The sequence below is a fragment of the Empidonax traillii genome, unplaced genomic scaffold (assembly GCF_003031625.1).
Source record: "Empidonax traillii isolate 1590-97213 ecotype Southwest subspecies unplaced genomic scaffold, ASM303162v1 scaffold1600:size126443, whole genome shotgun sequence".
Classification (NCBI taxonomy): Eukaryota; Metazoa; Chordata; class Aves; order Passeriformes; family Tyrannidae; genus Empidonax; species Empidonax traillii.
Window position 1 is genome coordinate 20,021 of NW_020956793.1, and position 19,436 is coordinate 39,456.

The 19,436-nt window shown below is 40.6% G+C and overlaps 1 protein-coding gene across 1 annotated transcript in view; it reads right to left on the reverse strand.

Annotated features, from left to right (window-relative positions):
• Positions 1-10,529: 10,529 nt before the first annotated feature.
• The window catches only part of LOC114070546 (ephrin type-A receptor 6-like), a gene marked incomplete at both ends in the record, with an annotated part of 95,883 nt that continues 86,976 nt past the window's right edge, over positions 10,530-19,436 (reverse strand). The window contains 2 exons of the mRNA XM_027908010.1: positions 10,530-10,865; positions 16,449-16,604. Coding sequence (XP_027763811.1) covers positions 10,530-10,865; positions 16,449-16,604 — 492 coding nt within the window. The remainder of the gene's footprint in view (positions 10,866-16,448; positions 16,605-19,436) is intronic.

Sequence of the window (19,436 nt, forward strand, 5' to 3'; positions counted from 1 at the left end):
TTGAATTTAAGGTCATGCTGACAATACCTAGCCAGGCTTCTTCTAAACAGAAATGTTGTAAAAGGCATTAAACCTTTTACATTATTAGTGATAAAGCACAAGTATCTTCAGTCTCAACAGTGAAAATCTCAAATAGCTGCCAGATGAACTAGCCAACAAACTGGCACCAGAAGTTTTATGACAGCAGAGTCTGAACAGAGCAGAAAGCTGTCGCTCCAAGATCCAGTCAAAGCTGTAGCTTTCTGTGCACCTCCTGTGCAGGGCTGTGTTTTCCCACCTTTCAGTACTCTGCCTCCTTTAAGCATTCATTTCTGGGGTGTCACTTTTTCTGCTCTCACCATTTCGTATCTTGCAGCACAAGTTCTGCTGCAAGGGAAGGTTCAGTTGAGCAAGAAAAGGTTTCCAAATTAATAAGACCTCTCCTGTCACGATCCCAGCCTAACACCATTATTTTAACAGTTGACTAAGGTTTAACTCTTGCTCTTAAACGTTCAGCTTCAAACACTGATGTCTTTGGTTTAGGAGGCAGGTTCATTTGCATTGATGCAGCATTTGTAGCTTTTCTTTAGAATGTTTTTTCACCTGAGGCAAACAGATAAATATTTCACCGACTGATGTACTATCAAGGGCCTCTTCATGCTGCTAATAAAGAAGCAATGCACTGCTAGAAAGAACAAAAAGCTGATTAGTTGGGAAATAGTCCCACTGATACTGGAACTAAATCTGGAACTGCAGGAAAGGGAAACTGCTGTCCAGTGAATCCCTGAACATGGTGTCTGCTTTTGTATCTGTGCGTGGTGGACACAGAGTGGAACAAATGAGAGCCTACCCGAGATTTACAGCCTGGCTCAGTTTTTAAGGTCACAGTCTCTTAATGAGTAATTGTTCATGCTGGCAACTTGCTGCCACTAAAACAGTTGATAGCAACTCTAATATCCAGTCAGCAGTGATAGAGATATATGGATCTGACCCCCAACAACCTACAAGCGAGGCAGGAGGACGTCTCATGCATCTTTCAATTTGCTCTTACATTTTTAAGCTGGCAAATGTGTTCCCAAAGGAAAGTCACCTTCACGTGCACTCATCTACTGCCCCAGATACACCCACAGCAAACGCCCCTTTTCACAGTCGCACTAATTTTTGTTAGTATTTCTTTATTTTTGGCAGGTCAGATGGGATGGCTGCAAAGTCAAAAAAAAAAAAAATATTGTTCTGTGATGACTTTCCCAATCAGCATCATCGTTTTTATTCCAAGCTAGCAATTAAACTGCTGCCTTGTTTGTCACACTGAATTTAAAACGAAGCATGCAGGGCTGTTTAGAGCTACAATCAGGGCATTTGGGTTTGGCTGAGGCAGTGGTCACTCTCACCCTCAATTCATCACTATTAATTTAACCTCCCATGCCAACGATTTTCCTGCTCAGAGCTATGACTGGCACTTATGGATTTCAAAATCAAAGGGAAAATAAAATAGAGTTAAGAATTCAACCTCTCAGATCAATGAAAGCCTGTTTGATAACTGAGCGTGCTGCAGCTCAGCCCCAGCTCCCTGACAGAAAGAATTTCATGTTTCAAACACTTCTTTGGCCACCTAAACACTCAGAATAACTTTTTTTTTGCAGCAGTAAGCCACTGCTTGCTGGACAGCAGTGGACTATTGCAGTTGTGATCTCAGGAAATATTTCACAGCAAGTAAAGATGAGTGCATCAACCTAAAGAAATGTGCACTCATATCCAAATGTCTGTCCCTGGACTGTTCCACTGTTGCTTGTGTATATTTTCCCCGTTAAAACAACTGATACTATAACATTTCACTGTTAGATAATACTGATACCATGACATTTCACTGTTAGGAGTTAATAGCAAAGGCCTTAGAGAAATTAGTAAAGAGAAGAACACTGCACATAAATTTACTGTGAAAATAAATGTCAGTTATGTTTATGAACCTCTTTGAAAGTGATCTTTTGGCCCTATATATCACACTCAGCAGTTAATTTGAATTGGGAATCTCTTGTGTCCCTTTAGAAAGTTAAATAGATAGATACATGTTTTTATAGTATAATTGCATGCTAACATATGCACTAAAATAAATAATTGTTATCAGAAGGCCTGAATAGAGACATCCACGTGTGTCTGTGTAGAGTGGTGTCACAAAAACACCCACCCATGCCAGAGAAACAGAGAGTGAAGGAGAGAAACAGAAGCCCACATATAATTCCATAATACCTTATATTACAAATTAAGAAACAAACTACCAATCTTGTTCTAGGAAACAAGTTTAGAACGTTAAAAAAAGTGTTCATTTGGATACTTGGGGGGGATGATTTGAGGGCAATTCTCCCTCTCTCATGAGTCTCCCTTTAGCTCCTTGAATGTACAGGATTAACTACCCCTACCTTAGTACTCTGAGTTGGTTGCCTTCCCAATTCATCACTCAGTAAAGCAGCCAAAAGGAGCTGCTGCGCTCTGTAATGAGAGGGTTGATCATCTACGTTCTTCCTGGTAGAAAGAAATTATGAATTTTCAAAAGAAATCCCCTAAATGACTGGGCTACCAGTGGACATTTTTTCTTCTTGGGTTTTTTCTTTTCTCTGTGTGTAAATGATGATTTCACTGCCAGAGGAATCTACAGAGTGCTCTGAATGTTGCCAAGTATAACAGTAGGATTCCTTCATCTCAGGGGAGCCCTCATGGATGTTGTGCCCTACAGAGTTTCACATGCACAGACTTATTCTTACCTTCTGAAACGTGAGTAATTCTACCTACACGAGTCTGAATTAAGGCTTCTTGAAAAAAACTTCCCAGTGATGTAATTTGGAACCTTATTTTTTTTTCTAAAGAAGATTTTGATAGCACTTTCAGTGAGTGAATTTAATATTTGATGCCTTACAGCCCCATAAAAACAGTTGCTCAAAGAAATGAATACATTGTTTTGCATAGAAATGGCTGTGAAATTCACCAGAAATAAAATAATCTCTCTTTGTAAAATCTGGAGTGTTTGTATTACTGCAAACAAATCTGGGCTGTTCTTGTTTCCTGTTGCAAATACTGCAATTTTTACAAAGATCATCATAGAGATATCACAGGTTCTCTGTGTCCTCTTCCTTCTCCTTTTGGCTGTCAGGACTCTACACGCAGACAGCAAAATCAAACAAACTCCTCCGAACAGCTGGGCCTTCCCAGAATCAGCTGCTCTTGCTCCAGAGGGTCACAAAATGAAGCTGACTTAAATTGAGTTTATTGAAAAAGTGTAGAACCCATAGCCACGTCTGGAATATCTGACAATATTCCTGCTTAACTGAAGGCTTTAAGGGAAATCTTAAAGAAGATAAATAAAGAAAAATGTGCATATTTAATATGCAAAATTCACTCCTCACTGGAAACCAGAGATTGCAGGCTAAATGGAAATAAGACTTAGCACACTAAGAGTGTCTTTTCTTTTCTCTTCTTTGCCCCACCCAGTCTTGACATCAGTTGTCACCCCCGGGCTCGTCCCTATCAGACTTGAATTCAGGCTCAAATCTGAAGTCTCTCTTATTTAACTGTGCATATCCTGGCTACTACAATCTCTCCAGAGGAGCAATCTTCGTTTTTTGTTCATAGGAGACATAATAAATTTTAACACAGTAGGGAAACTGATTGAAGACAGTAAACAGACATCTTTCATTGTTTGCTTGGGAAGAAAAAGTAAATTAGAAATATTAACTCGAAGTTAACAGAGATGGAAAATAAATAAACTTCTAAAGCGTAGGAAACTATGTAAATTGGAGTCTGCTGTCAACCTTATTGCAGTGTGAGCAACTTAATGCTGCTATTGTATATAAATTAAAGCTATTTCAGACTGTGAGCCCGAGGCAAATGCACATGGAAGAGTCCCAGAAGTGGAAAGAGTTGCTGAGTGTAATGAAGAAACTGCTTTTAAGAAGCAAACGAATCAGAGCCACCTGCTAGCAAGATAATTGATGTACAGATCTTTCAGAAATGTTTTGGTAACCTTTGAAAACAGAAGGTTCTTAAAGTAAGATCGAAGATTGTCCCGAGCTGCTTGATTATCATTTGTGGCAGAAGTTTCTGATTCACCCGGTTCTATCTGATTTATCCTCTACTCTACCCTGACTAGAGTGCTCAGTAGTGCTGCTTCCCACTATGTACCATCCACTGTGAGAGGTCCCAGATAACTGAGCTGTGCTTGATTAGCCTAACATGGATCTTAGCAGGGTGGTGTGGAGACAGCACCAATGAGGTTATTTTACATTCTAGTTTCAAATCATCAGAGCTCATGAATTCACATCTCATTCTTAGGGGCTTTATCATGTACTGAATGCCCTTCTTGGCTACCGACTACAACAGGAACAAACAACATAAAGACATATTTCTTATCTCACTAATAATGATTATTTTACAAGTTTCTCCATAAATTGAAATAAACTATTGTTATTAAACATAAAATTGTCCCAGCACTTGGACATTGTATTTTAATGGCTACAGCCTAAACCAGAAACTCGCTGAAAACACATCCCAAACAAACTGCCCACTGCTATAATCAGTAGTGTGCTCTGCAAGGAAAGAAAATGTCACCAAAACTGCAACACCACATGGGTAAGTAAACTGTGGGGAAAATACAGGATTCATTTACCTCTTCTTAGAATTTAATTTTCTCCTCCTCATGCTGTGTAACTTAGATATCTTACATATCTGACTCACTCGTGGCTAACACTGTGTGTGAGAGATGAAAGTAAATGGAACTGGGTTGACTTTTGCTGCATCACAGAAATGGCTGACCGCTGATATTTTTCCAGCAGAGAAAAAGAACGTATTTGTTTAAAAAATTTACAAGCATAAAAAAAAAATCTTCAGGATATAAATAAAGATTGAGTTAAAAGTAATTCCCCCCCTCCCCCCATTATTACTGTACAGTAATCAGGTGTATGCTAAGGAAACATCAGTAAAAATTGTGTAACTGTGCAGAGGTGACCAGCAGATGGAAATCTGAGGATAACTGCATAATGCTGAATCCCTTTTAAAAATGAATTGTTTAAATGTATTGTTCAGAAGTGACTTGGAACAGAGAGCACACATCTCAAACTTTTTAAAAATAGTAACCCCTCTTTTTCTGTCGTCACATCACATTCAATATAGCCATTTACAGACTGTCCTTAGCCAGCCAGCAACAAGTTGGTATTTCTCTTCAAATCTTTCACATCAATAGAAGCAGCACTGCTGATAACAGCAGAGTGTCTGGCAGGGCTTCCAATACAGCTGTACTTGTCTAGTAAACAAATGCCATAAATTTCTTAATTATTGCCATCCACAAAAATTTCCTGTTTCCTTTCCTGTGGCTTGAGCTCTGGCAATGTTTGATGGAGGCTGTTTTGTGACTGTTTCACAACAGGCTTTTATGCAACCTGCTGTTCCAATAATCAGTGATTAAAATAGCTGTTCCTGTGGATTTATAAACTAACACTAACATAAACAATTTAAAAGATGGCTCAAAGGGCTTCATCAGGTCATTCTGAAAAGAGAAGACTTCTTGGCTTTAAAGTTCCAGAGGACAATCACATCTGTAGAGATCTGAGACTTGGGGGAGAGAAAGGAAAGTCGACTTTTGATTAGGGGGACAGTGAGATGCTGCTGTGGGAAACAACTCAGGATGAGTGAACAGGCAACTCCCCTGGCACCCCAACGAGGATCCTGAAACTCTCCTGCCATCAGCCAGAAAGAGGAATCCTGATAAACTCTCCTGGCAGTGCTACTGAGGCTCAGAACGACGGTCAGGTGAACCTCTTAAGCACTCCCCCCATCTGCACTGTGATTATGATGCTATATGGCGTTAATTCCTGCTGACGTGGTCACATTTACTCCTGCAAGAGACACTGAAACCCTGCCATGAATTCCTCTGTTCCCACAGCTCCCAGAGAGTGATAAACACTTGCTCTTTCTGGAGACCATCTGCACTGGATGCAGGCATGTCTGAGGAGCCACCTGCACTGGGAATAACTTATCTGGAAACAGGAATTCATTGAAAGGCAATCCCTTTGAAACACTGGCAAGATTTTTACCATCAGATTGGGAAACATCACCTCGGATGTATCTGCCAGCGGCTCGTGCAAAATAAGATGGATTAGACAAAGGAATCCTGACAGGATTGCCTTTCAGAGTCTGCCTGAAAGTCTCAGCTGCCAACAGGGGACAGACGCAGGAAAATGAGGCAGGGTTGGAACACAGGGACAGGGGGAGTGCCCAGAGTGGGACCCCTGGTGCCTCAGGAGGGGCAGCAGGTCCTCGGTGTCACAGAGACCAAAGTCACCCCAAAGTGCAGAACTGAGGAAGGAGAAGGTGCAATGGTAGAAGGAGGATTTCTGTGATGTACTCCCCTCCTCTCTGTTCTCAGGGAATACAGCACGTGAATGCCAAGATGGACTGCTACTTGGAAATAGGAACTACTTTTTAAGTTCTGTTTTGCTTAATTATTCATTATTTACTGCTTTAATTATGTATGAAAGAACTCAAGCACCTCTGAATTTTCTTTAGGCAATGCAGACTCTGTGGCATGCTCAGAAAGTTATAGAGGGAGGTGTCTCCTCCTTCCATTAGTCGTAAGAGAAACATAAATTACAATTCAGCATGTAATTCTCTGCTTCTTCACACAGTGATTTAAAGTCGATGGAGTACAATCACTTTGTGCTCAGCATATTTACTGCTGCATAAAACTTTCTCTCTCCCATAAAGGAAAGGCATCCAGGCACTTCTCTGAAAAATACTACAGTGAAACAGTCTTTTGACGAGGCTTTTTGGGAAAACATGTTTTATCTTTCCGTTGTTTACAAATTACTGCAGCAGTGATTTGGGAAAGAGCTCAGTATGTGCTGGTGTTCTTCCTTGAACGGGAACTTTGCTTAAGTGCATTTCTGAGCAGAATCTCCTTGGAAACTTATCTGTCCATTTATCTGCAGTTAAATAGGGATTATTCGGTATCTCCAATCATTCTGGAACAAAGCCACACTTCCCCAGTCTCTCCATCTGCAACATCTACAGTGCCCAGCACCCAGCCCTGCGCCATCCTTGTGTGCCCCACGTGCTGCACAGGACACAGCAGGTGCTGGGATTGTACAGGCTTAAACATCTTCCTTCTTGCCTGCCCAGTCAGCAGACAGGCCAGGTGCTCGGCCAGCTCATCTTGCTTTTCAACGTGCAGACCCAACCAGCACCCTGGTGACCCCCAATGATCCTTTTTCACAGCTCTGTTCCCAAACCCCTGCTGGCTCATGGGCTCACAGTTATTTCTGGTGCCTGACAGACAATGTGACCGCAGAAATCTTCTTTCCTTATGAAGCCAAGGGGAAAAACCGAAACCCACGGATATCCAATCTGTTGAGTACTTGTCTAAAATTAAAGAAAAAGGTCATGAGTATTGCCAGGTTCATTTTACGTGACTAACTCATATTAATGTTTGTAATTTTTCTCAGTATTTGGTCAGGTCTGGTAATGCTTTAGTCACCAACCTGCAGAGAGGTTTAAGGTGTAGGTTGCACTGCCTTTTTTAAGCATTACTTTCCTTTACTCTGCTTCTTGTCCCTGTTAAAGCTGAGTAGTGTACTTAATTTTGTTGATACTTGTGATTACATGAAGAGGCGGTTTAGATTTTAATATTAGTTGTGGTGGAACTCTGTGCATGAAGATGAGCTTTAATCCCTCTGGAATGAGTTCCCTTCTCCTGTCAGCCTATGCTCTCCCTCTCTGATGCTCTCAGACTACTCTACTGTTATGTGGCAGGATACAATTCCCCGCTTTCCGTGGATGCCCACAGCACTCTCCAGTGAGTTATCTATTCAGCAAAGTGCTAACAGCAAGACTTTCTCCGAAAAAGAGAGAAAACCCCCTGAAGAACAAGCTAATAATTTTGCATGCTTAAAGAAGAATCTCTAATTTCACATAAACTCTCAAAAAGAAAAGGCCACTAGAGGGAAATAAATCCAATATGCTCAAAGAAAACAAAGTGCTAGGTCTTCAGTCACTGTAAATTACTGCAGCTAACTGAATGGTCTGGATTTACAACAGGTGAAGGTATTGTTCTAGATTCTTAATAAACATCTGACAGTTGAAGAAAACTATTTATATATTTACACCCTTCATGCAAAGTGCACACCAAAAACATTAAAAGTGTATGTACAAAGAGATTCCCTGCGAAAAGGTAGTTGAACATGGGATAAATACGTTGTAAAGGTATCATTAATTATAGATCTGGATCTTTCAGATTAGACATCAAAAGCAAAAAAAAAAAAAAAAAAAAAAATTAACCAAATCTAGTGATACAGTCCTTGTAAAAATGAATATATTTCTGATTTGCTGCCATGTGACATGTTTAATCTTGGATCTTTGTTTTCTGTGAATGGGTGCACAAACCTGCAGCACCCTGCAATCAGTACTGTCCAATTCCCTGTAATTCAGATTATGGGGAAAGATCCTAACAGTGAGTTTATAAAAAACTCTCTGCAATGTTCTGAAGCTTTAATTCTACAGCTTACTTTTCTGAGGTGAGATACCACAGCTTTCTCCATGTCACTTCTTATTTATGACTAAAAGTAACTCACAAAAAATGTTGATTGTTCTCTCATCAATTTCCATCAACAAAAACTCCATTAGCTTTCTTCCACACTTCATACAACCTTATAATTTTTTCTTTTATCTCTAAATATATAGTTACCATGCTTATGGTTTTATACAACTGAACAACCTGTAATCCTACAAAAATGCTTTTATCTTCATAATTACATTTTATAGTTGACTCCATTTCATTTATTACAATGCTTTCTCCTGCTAAGCTGTCTTTTTATATCCAAATAAACTGACAAATAATTCTGAATATCTGGTCTTAAATTCTCTGAAGCCCTTTCAATAGCAATTTCAGTAATGTAAGAGTTATTACAGTGAATATCAGCACTCTACACTCCAGAGTTTACTGCCAGGCTGTCACAAATTATCAGAACATTTTGCCTGTTTTGAGTAAACTGCAGTGAAAATCTATATCCTCAAAGCAGGGACAGACAACAGCAAAGGACACTATTTCAAAAAGCCCACCAGTTAGATCCACATCCCAGGCTGTGTTCACACAGCTGTTGGCCAGTGAAAAAATAATCCACATGTCTGGTGACCTCCAGCTCTGCGTGCTTGGTGACCTGCACTCAGTGCCATTCAGCAAAACATCTCCAAGGACACAGAGGGGTGTTTCCAACACCTTTCTGCCTTTATTGGGAAAGGAAAGGGATGTGCAGGTGATCCACAGCCTGGCACTTGGGAAATTCCCAGTGCAAGGCCTATGTATCATTAACCATCTTAAATAATGAGCTCTTCAGTTACCACCATCCCCTGGACTGTGAGTAGTTTTTGTGCTTTTCCTTATCCATTTTCATGAATATCATTAGTATCACCACCGCTGTCATTACCATCATCATGATCACAGCAAGCTGCTAATTTTCTGTATGCCCAAAGGCAAACAAGTCATTACTTACTCATCAACACAACTACTTGTCCCAGACACACAGGTAAGCAGATCTTTGCTAAGCTAATCAGTGAAAAAACCTCCAGCTTTTCCACAGCGGAACACAACCCCATCCTCCTGAACATCAGCACTTTTACTACAGAGAATCACAGTATCGCCTCTTGGTTTTTTGCTCAAAACAGTAGTTTGGCCAATTCAGTTCCTGCTCTGCATTAAACACGTCAGCTACAGTTGCAATGTCACTGCACAGCAGGGGAAAAACGTTTCTGGAACAAATGTCAGCAAGGGATAATTCTGAAATAACCTTCTTGCCTTGTCTACAGTGCCAGAAGCCAGAAGAGAACACTGCTATGTAGTTTGCATTGCTGGTAGCCTGGGATGCCAATTCCTGGCACAGTAAGCACTTCTGAAGGTGGAACAAGAAGAAGTTGCAGAAATAAACAAAAACAGGGACCTCTTTTAGTTTCCCACGTTTCTCATGAGGATTCACCTCGGACACGAATTCAAACTTAAAACGGGGGAGAAGAAGCTCAAAACAATAATGCAAAGTTTAAAACTCAAGGGTGAAAAAAAGAGATCTATTAGGACATGGCTCCTACAGATGTTGCAAAACCTTACAGTGAGAAATGCTGCATTAGTACTAAAAGCAGTGAGTTCACTTCCACTTTTCCTTGGAGCTGTGCAATTGTAATGGATAACCTCTGGAGTTTTACCCTTGCAGAACTGCAATCTCCAAAGCACCAGACAGCCTCCAGTTCTGATGAACCACTGACAGGTGCAGTCAGTCTCAAGCAGCTCAAGATTGTACTTAAACAGAAAGGTGTGGTTCTGTGCCCTGTGTAATGGGGTCAAGGGACAACTGCTAAAAGCATTTAATGCCCTCATCAGCAGGGCCCGGAAGCCCTCGCAGCAAGCACTTCCAAACATTTAGCAACCCGCAAACCATCGCGACTCGCTGAGCCAGGCTGCCAAGAGACAAAAGGGTCCCCGAGGACGGCAGGGGCAGAGGGGCAGACGAGCTGGGACTTACCATCCTGGTCAGTGGTGACGGTGATGGCTGTGAACTGCCTGGGGGAGAAGCTCAGCTCCGACACGCCGTTGGTGGCCGCGATCTCGAAGGTGTAGTTGACGTGGGCCACGAAGTCCAGCACCGTCACCGAGGAGTTGGTGAGCCCCGTGTGCCGGGGCACGAAGCGGATGCCTCCCCCACACACCTCGCACTGGCTGGAGTCTGAGCCACACTTCTTGCAGATGACACTGTAGGTGAGGTCCTTCCTCCCCCCGGTGTCGCTCGGGGGGCTCCACTCCAGCATCAGGGCTGTTTCATTGATGTTAAAAACCACGTTCCTGGGAGCAGAGGGGGGCCCTGCAGACAAGGAGGGGAAAACCTGTTAGGCCCCTTTGGGGAAAAAAACCCAACCAACCAACCAACCAATCAACAAAATCATCTTCAAGGCAATTATTTGCAAATAAAAGACACAAGAGTTATGCTTCTCCAATGAATTCAAAGCAAAAAGTAGAAGTTATCCAAACACAGTCCTTGAAAATTAAGCAGGAATGATAAATGTGTGAGATCTGAAAGCTGAATAATCCAAGTAAAATAGAATTAAGTCAGAAATCATTTGAGGCAAAGCAAAAATGACTTGGGAGTGTCAAACCTAGACTTGATAAAACAAATTTGTACTGAATATGTCTTGCTAGTGTGGTATACTGGGCTAGACCTTTAACCCCGAAATTTATATCCTTATTCTAAGTCTAGTAGTGTAGGCCTCTCTGAGACTTAAAACATTTGATGTTTTATAAGGGAAGAGACAAACAAAATAATAAATAAATAATAGCTTTGGAATGACTACAAGATGTAAAACTGTTTGTATTAGTTCTGCAGCGCCAGATATTTTTTTCTACCCTTCACTGCTTATCCCCAGGGCTTTCCTTGCTGCTGTTCATTAACAGAGGTAGGTGGCAACAGGCCAAGCCTATTAGGCACAAGAGACAGTTTACAAGTTTTTATTTCTTCCCACCTGGCACCTCATCAGCACCAGTACAGCAGTGAAGACATCAGCCTTGCAAGTTAAAGGTCTAAAACCACGACCAAAAGGAAGGAGAAAAAGCAATTTTTGTAAGACTGTGGGGAGAAATACAAAGATAGCTGCTGCAGGCAGAGTGCAGGAAATCTCTCATCTAACAAGCAGGTGGTAAAGCTGCCTGTGTTCTGTCAGATGAACCACAAGTGACCCATTTCCCATGGATTCCACAACAGTCTGGGTATGTCCAGCAAGATTTAAGTTGTTTGCTGACTTACTGTGTAGGAGCACACAAAAAACATCTGGGGCTTTATATATATATATATATATATATATATGTATATATATATAGTGATTGTGCAGGTTTTGATCATTTATACCAACAGGACTTAAAGTTTTAATTGAGACACTGGTCAGACTTTGAGTGAGCTTTTCATTACTACAGGGTCTCTCAAGCAGCCTGGAAGAGTACAGGAAACATTTGCAAATGACTTCAGCTAATTCTTACACAGAGTGTATTTCACTCAACAAATCGAGTGGCACAGTAAAGATGAGAGAGTGAGATGATTAAAATATACTCTGCTTTCTAAACAAACCAAAGATATTGATCTACACTTGTAAATTCCAGTTCTACGACTTATAGCATGAGGACAAGACCTTGTGCCTAAAAGATGGTCAAACCTTTTCTTTAGGAAGCAAAACAAAAATATCAAAGCTCCTCCTTTATTTTTCCTTCCTGGTCTTTGTGACCTTGTGATCAGTGCAAACTGAAGCACTTGAAATACTTCAATAGGTAAGCACTTATAAATGCAACTTGTTAATAAAGGTTCATTATATTGATACTTCATTATCCAGTGGTGTGGAAAACAGAGGTAAAGGGACAGCCTTGAAAAGGCTGCTCAGAGTGTAAAATCCAGAAATCACTGAACTTCCCATAAAACCACTGAGGTCGATGGTTCTGGCTACTCTGGAAAACAGTCCTGGGATGGGAACAAGCTAAAACCAACACAGATTACTTCAGCTTCAGTTCTTATTATTTATGTTCAGAAGACAGGAATAATTATGTTTCCTCTAAAGCCATGCTGGGAGAATTAAATAATGACTGGTCTTAACAAATTCCCACTGTTAAAACCAATGAGGAGTTTTAGGAATATGGAGGATGAGCTTTAATCACTCTTACATATCTGCATAACTTTGAGTGGATCAGTAATCCCCTTGAAATAATTGGTAATACTCAAGCACTTAAAACTAAGCATGTGTGTAATTGCTTCAAGAATTGGAGTCAAGGTTTTTAAACTAGCTTAGATTTAATCTCACATACTATAGATCCATCCTTATATCTTACAGCACTATAGATATTATGACCATGGGTAATCACAGCTCAGTGGGGGTTTTTTTTGGTGTTATTTCATCAATTTTGGCACACCAAAACAGGAGGTAATGTCAATCTGGGCAACAGCAGACTTTTGTCTGGCTTTTTGAATTTTCATTTCCTGTCAGATTTTTGTTGTCCTACACGTAGATGACATTTGTAGATGGACTAATACAGTAAATCAAATACAATATTATAAAAATATTTTTCATTTGTACTAGAGAGTGAAAGTTTTCATAGTCATGACTTGGGACTTGATCCTCAATTGTAAGAGAAAATAGATACTGTTGTACATTCACATTTCAGTGGAAAGGAAAACCATCATCAATTATGAGAGGTGTCTGGAAGTGTGTGACTGTCTGCCTGCAAATGCAGAGAAAAGCCTCAAACACACTTCCCACTCCAGGCCCCTCACGCCAATTTGCATGACGATTAAATAGCTTTTTAATTGCTGCTAAATTGTGCCAGTTAAACTGTGATTTCATGCAAATATTAAGCTGTAATGACATGCAGTGAATCATTTACCAAGATTTAGAACTTGGAACAAAGAGAGACAATTCATTCTAATCCTCAGATTCGGCTAAATTATGTGTCACTGGGCTGTTATGAATGCGGCCTGATTGCTTTGTTATCATTTATGAATTATACAAAGATTGTTTGACACGTCGGAAAAACCTGGCAGCAATAACCCTCCTGCAGACATCTGTGTGCAAAGCACTCAGGGATTCCCTTACATTGATTTTTAAGGAAAACAAGTGCACTGGTGAAAACGAGGGAGCCTTTCTTCACAGCAGAATCCACGGCTCTGGATCTTATGCAAAAGAACAAAATACAGTTCAGGTGGATGAGCATTAAAAAAACATGCACTTCTTCTGCTTTGGTGGAACTCAGCCAGAGGGTGAGCAATGCCTTTTGCTTCATTTACAAATCATCCTGTAAGGAGTATTTCTACCCTCTCTGGAGGTGATCCACATCAGTGTCTCAGGGAGAACCAGGCCTGCTCCGAAAGCATCAGAGCTGACTTTATCCTCTTCCTCTGCAAAGGCAACCTGAATTTTGCAGTCTTGGAAGGGGAGAGGAGCAAACCCAACACTGCAGAAATCTAGTGGGGGCAATGCAGTATTTTACACACTAATGAGTGATGACTGTCTGGAAAAAAACCCATTACTGGGCTCTTAGAAATTCGTGTTATTTGACTACTGAATTTACATCAGAAGAGCAAAAATTAAGCATTTCCTTAGAATATACTCAGAATGAGCACCTGGCTGTGCCCCTTGAGTTCATAAGTGCTTTCTGACACACATTCACACATGTGGTAAAGGTATGGAGTGCCACTTGGTGTAGAACTGCATTTTTCCTTTTCCAGAGTCACTGACACTGCTCCTGTGAGACCTGCAGGAACTGGCAGGCAGTGACTGCAAACCAGCACTCCGAGTCTGAGTACAAGGATGGACTGCAAACCAGTGTATAAACACATATTTATATCCATTTACGTATAACAGCAGAGGCAGCAGAGTCAGAGATTTCAGGTATGTGGCTTGATTTTGCTGCTGAAATATCATATTGACTCTTTAGAGCAGAGGATACAGGTTGTGGCAGAGGTTGCTGAACAGAACACAAGTTTGTTGGGTTCAAGTTGTTCAAGCATGTCATGAGAAGAGACACATTCAGACTCAGGCAACTAACACAAGCCTGCCTGACCTTGAAAAGATGGATCAATTCATCCAATTACTCTCTAGTGGGAAATGCTGGACTTCATGTACAGAGTAATCAGACAGGGGATTAGATATGATGCTGTTTGTTGCTCTCTGTGTATGCAGAGAGATCACTGATAGAGCACTTGCATATGGCAAAGAAATACAATAAGAAGAAAGAGCAGCAGCAAGAGATTGATAAGAAGTGTCAGTCAAATGAAAAGAGCCCAGGAGAAAGGGATTAACAATACATTCTAATGCAATTTTCACTCCTCTTATTGAAAGCAGATTTGTATTACAGTTCTTTGCAAAGTGCACGCTCTGCTTTCACAAGATGCAGCTACAGGAAGTAAAAATGGCAACAGCACAGTTTTGGAAAAGGAGACACCATGTACCTACACAGAATTAATCAAAGTGGGTTTGAAGCTCATCTTGTAAAAAGCAGATGGTGGAAGCTAAACTCTTAACTTCAGAGTCTCTTAAAATAAGGTGGGGGTTTTCTTACTTGGTTTTTGTTTGTTTGATTGATTGATTTGTTTTTGGGTTTGTTTTTTGTTTGGTTGGTTGGTTTTTTCTTTGTTTGTTTGTTTTTGTAATGCTGCTCTGAAAGGTAATGATGGAATCCTGATGCCACGTATCAGTAATTTTTTCAAAGAGCTGTCTTTCAGAGATGAAAAACCAATGACTTTCAAATAACATGGGACTTCATCTGCATGATGTGTGAGTGACACTGTCTTTCTAAGCATGAGAGTGTCAGGAATGCCTGGGATGTGCTGGTTCTGTGAGTGAGTTCTTAATGGCTGAGCTTGAGGCACTCTCTTGGGTGGGATTATTTGTAATCACCATTTTTCCTGGGGGAAGTCTGGAAAACATTGCTTATTCCCTCCCATATTTTATGCAAAATTCCCACACATACTCGATGCAAAATTGTAGAGCTGTGTCCCTCGTTCCAGACTGAGCTGAGAGCAGGTTCTGGGAGGGTGATTGGGGTGTCTGTGTGAGCCCTAAATCCCTCAGGGAGAGTGTGGGACTCACCTTTCCCCTCTGAAAACCCTTGTCTTGGATCAGACAACTCCCTGCTCAGTGCCTTCCATCTGAGAAATGCAATTTCAACGAGCATCACCCCATTCAGTGGCGGGGCAATGTCTTGGTCTGTGTAACGAGCTCAGGTTTGCAGAATTTCTGTGACTGTACAGCAAATCCAAAGTACCTGCTGTGTTCCCAGCTTTCCCAGCACAGGGACATTTGGAAAGACCATCCCGAGCACAGGGAGTGTTCAATTCTGCCAGCTCAGTTGTTCTGTCAGTGTAAACATATTAAAATTATGGCTACACACCGGTGGTTTTTGCAACAGCACTTTGTGTTTACAGTTTTATCTCTTAAACTTTTTGTACTTAAAATTCTGTTAAAATGCTTCAGTCATTTAACATGCTATTGCTCTTATGCTTTTCATTTAAATCTGAGGGGACAGCAGAGCACGTCATTGCAGTTTTTTTCTTTACCTGACTCCAGTTTTTTGAAAGTTTTTGTGCTAGCATATTTTCAAGCATTTAGGATACCTCTTGGTAGTTGAAACACCACACGGTTATCTACATGGCAGTGGTTACCCTCCTTGTTTTACATCTCAGAATTACAAGTACAGAAGTCATCAAACTGTGAAACAAGGCTATTTTTAAGGTTCTCTGGACTAAGAAGAAATATGCTGTTTGAATTTTGATTAAAAAAAAATCTTTTTTGGTTAACTTGAATGGAATTCTTCGCAAAATGCACAGACTTGTCATTTATTACAACAAAAAATGAAATAATAAATGAGGCAACAGGAGAAGAGAATTGCAGACAGTGGTACTGATCAGACTTACTGGTACATGCCATGGTTGGTGGGTCCTTCTCAGCTCTGAAATAACCTTTCTCACACTGGCAGACAGAAGTTGCTTCTACGTGAGTCAAACTGTGTGGAGGACATTTGGAGCACTTCACATTCCCAGCAAAGGCTTTATAGAATCCAGGCCTGCAAGCTGCAAAAGAAGAAAATAAGTTTCAGTACTAGAAGCAAGTTTTGGCCATTTGTAACATTGGCTCCACACAGTCATAATGCTCCTTCCTGCCTTGCCAATCTACATGCATGTACATATATATTTTAGTTTGGTATATGGACTTAAAAAACTAAATCTGTTCTTGTTATGTGACGGGGAATCATTAAAAGAGACTGCTTCACAATTTACAGACAGTCCTCACTGGTGCTTGAAATTGTACCCAGGCAACTTCACTACTATCACCAAATAAAGGAGCATTATCTGTTCCTGTGGTGACAAGAGAGAGTGAGATAACTTCTTATCTGACAGAACTATTTGTGTGCCTTCCTATTCAAGTAACAGACACTTGGAATACTTTATATATCATTTTCCCTCACAACACCTTGAGGGGACAGGGGTGACATCCCTGTATAGGGACAGCACAGCCTCTTGTCCCTTTTTTTGCTGGCCTTTAAAACAGCAACAAGTCACTCAAATAAACCTTATCATAAACCTGCCAGGTGTGCATCCTGAAATATTGCTTTAAAACCATCCCCAGACTTCATCACACATTTAAACTGCTTTTCTTCTCTCTGCACACATTGCAGTTCCTATCTCCTGCTTCCCAACGTGAGAACAGAACAAGTGAAAGAGCAACTCCAACATGTACAGACTGTACAGGCTCCTATTCCTTCTGATCCTCCAGCAGCACAGTGGAAACCATTGCTGTAAATACAAAGATCCATATGGCTTTTTCTCACTTGAACATATTCAACACTGTTTTCTTTACATGGCTAGAGGAATCAGGCAGTGTTTCCTTCTCTTGTACTGAGACACAGAAAACATTTACAATTAGATGTTTTTAATAAGTACCCCAAAATATGCATTTGATGGATGCAGTGTCAGTTCATATTAATGGAGTTATTAAAAATTATTAACTCATAGACAACATATACACTGATCAGTTTTTCTTCTGATTCCAAAGGCCTCTCTTGATATAAAGGCAGTTTCACCTGTAGCTGAATGAGATGACACTGCAGAAGATAGGACTTGATTGCCTCTCACAACCCAAGAGCCAGTTTTTGAAATGTCATTGGAAGAGCTTAATTCTGACCCAGCACTTTCAGCAGTTCTCCCAGGGTGTTGTTCTGACTTTGCTGAACAGACATTAGGGAGGAATCCTGCCCTGCTGTCACTGGCTTAAAAAAATAAAATTAAAAAAAAAAAAGAAAAAAAAAGAAAAAAAAGAAGTATTTCTGGTGTTAAAGATAAGAGGGGTGGGAACAGCAGGGATCTTCCCCTTGAAGGTGGGCTGCTGGTCTGATCCAGTTGTGATTACAGTGAGTGGTAATTTTGCACTGATTGCAAAGACAGCAGGGTTGGGGCACGGAAGGAGGCAGCACTGCAGATCCTGGCTGTGGGCACTGATTCCTCTTTGGCTTGGCTGGAAGGAAGGAAGGGAGGGAGGAGGTAAAGCAGAAAGAAAGGAATGGTGTTAGGCTCGCTTGCTCCCCTCCTATTTAAATTCTTGCCCTTAATAACTTCCTCTCAGACATGATGTGCAATACCAAATGAAGTTTGTGACCAAACAGTCTGCAGTTCCAGGCTACAGTTTCAGTCAAAGCAAAATGAGTGTTCTTTAAAATCATTATCACTTCTAAAATTCACATCTGTCCCTTCTGAAATCTGTCTGCCTTTCTGTCCCCCCAGTGACACGTCACTTTGGATCATCAGAAACAGCATTCTTTTTTCTAGGGCAGTATTCTCTCTAAAGTTCGAGCAGTTCACTATTACAGAATAAAACTCAAGGATAAGACTCATTCCCAACGTCAAAAAGCAAATGTTTTATTCTGAAATGGGATTCTCTATTGTATTTAAAGCAGTTATGTTTTTGACATGGTGAGTCTCTTCAAAGAAAGCATAAATGTACTAACAGAAGAAGTATGGAGAAGAAGAAGGTGGGAGAAAGCAATGGATTAATAAATAGATAATTTTACTTCTTTTCAAGTCAAGTATTCTTATCCTTTAAACCAAGTATGTGCTACAAGTTCTGTGGCAGGGGGAGGTATCAGAGAAGCTTTTCAACAGAGCTTTTCAAAGCTATTGACAACCCAGTCCCCATTCAGAGGGAGAATCACAGTCAGGATTATTGGGTACCTGCAAATAAAAAAGCCCTTCATAAAAAAGAATCACCTTTAGAGTCCTGAGGTCCCAATAAGGATTCAGATATGGCTCTATAAGGGGATTATCAGTAGGTTTACTTACAGACCTGATGCTAGCCCAGTTCCTCTGGCTTTGCCCAGCTTTCTGTTATTTCCATTGTTCGTTCTCCTGTGGCAGTTTCAGCAACTCACTGCCCAAACTGCCTGGTGGGCAAATGAGAAACTCAACACCTTTTAGTTATAAACAGGTTGCATTTCTGTATTTGAAGAAGGAAAAATGACCACCTTTCCCATTTAAAATTGTTTCCTATGCAAATGTATCGCAAGTTAAGAGTTTGCTCCACATGTTTTTGTGTGCAGATAGTTTAGTTTTGCATGGGTTGATAAATCAGTATTTTCAAAGCATTTCTCATAACGTTTTCTTCACTCAGCAACCAGTTTTGCATCTGCCATTGTCACAAATCCTTTGTGCATATCTTGGTATAAACTAAAATTTAAACTATGAAAAAGGTTTCTAATGATGACTACTCAAAAACCCCTGAAGTTTGTTTTTATCTGTGTTACCATAGAGTATTTTTTCCTGCCTTCCAGATCCCAGCCAGGCATCTTATTTCCCCTCCTGTTACCTAACACAAGTGACTTTGTGAGTTGCTAATTATAGCAACTGTATGAA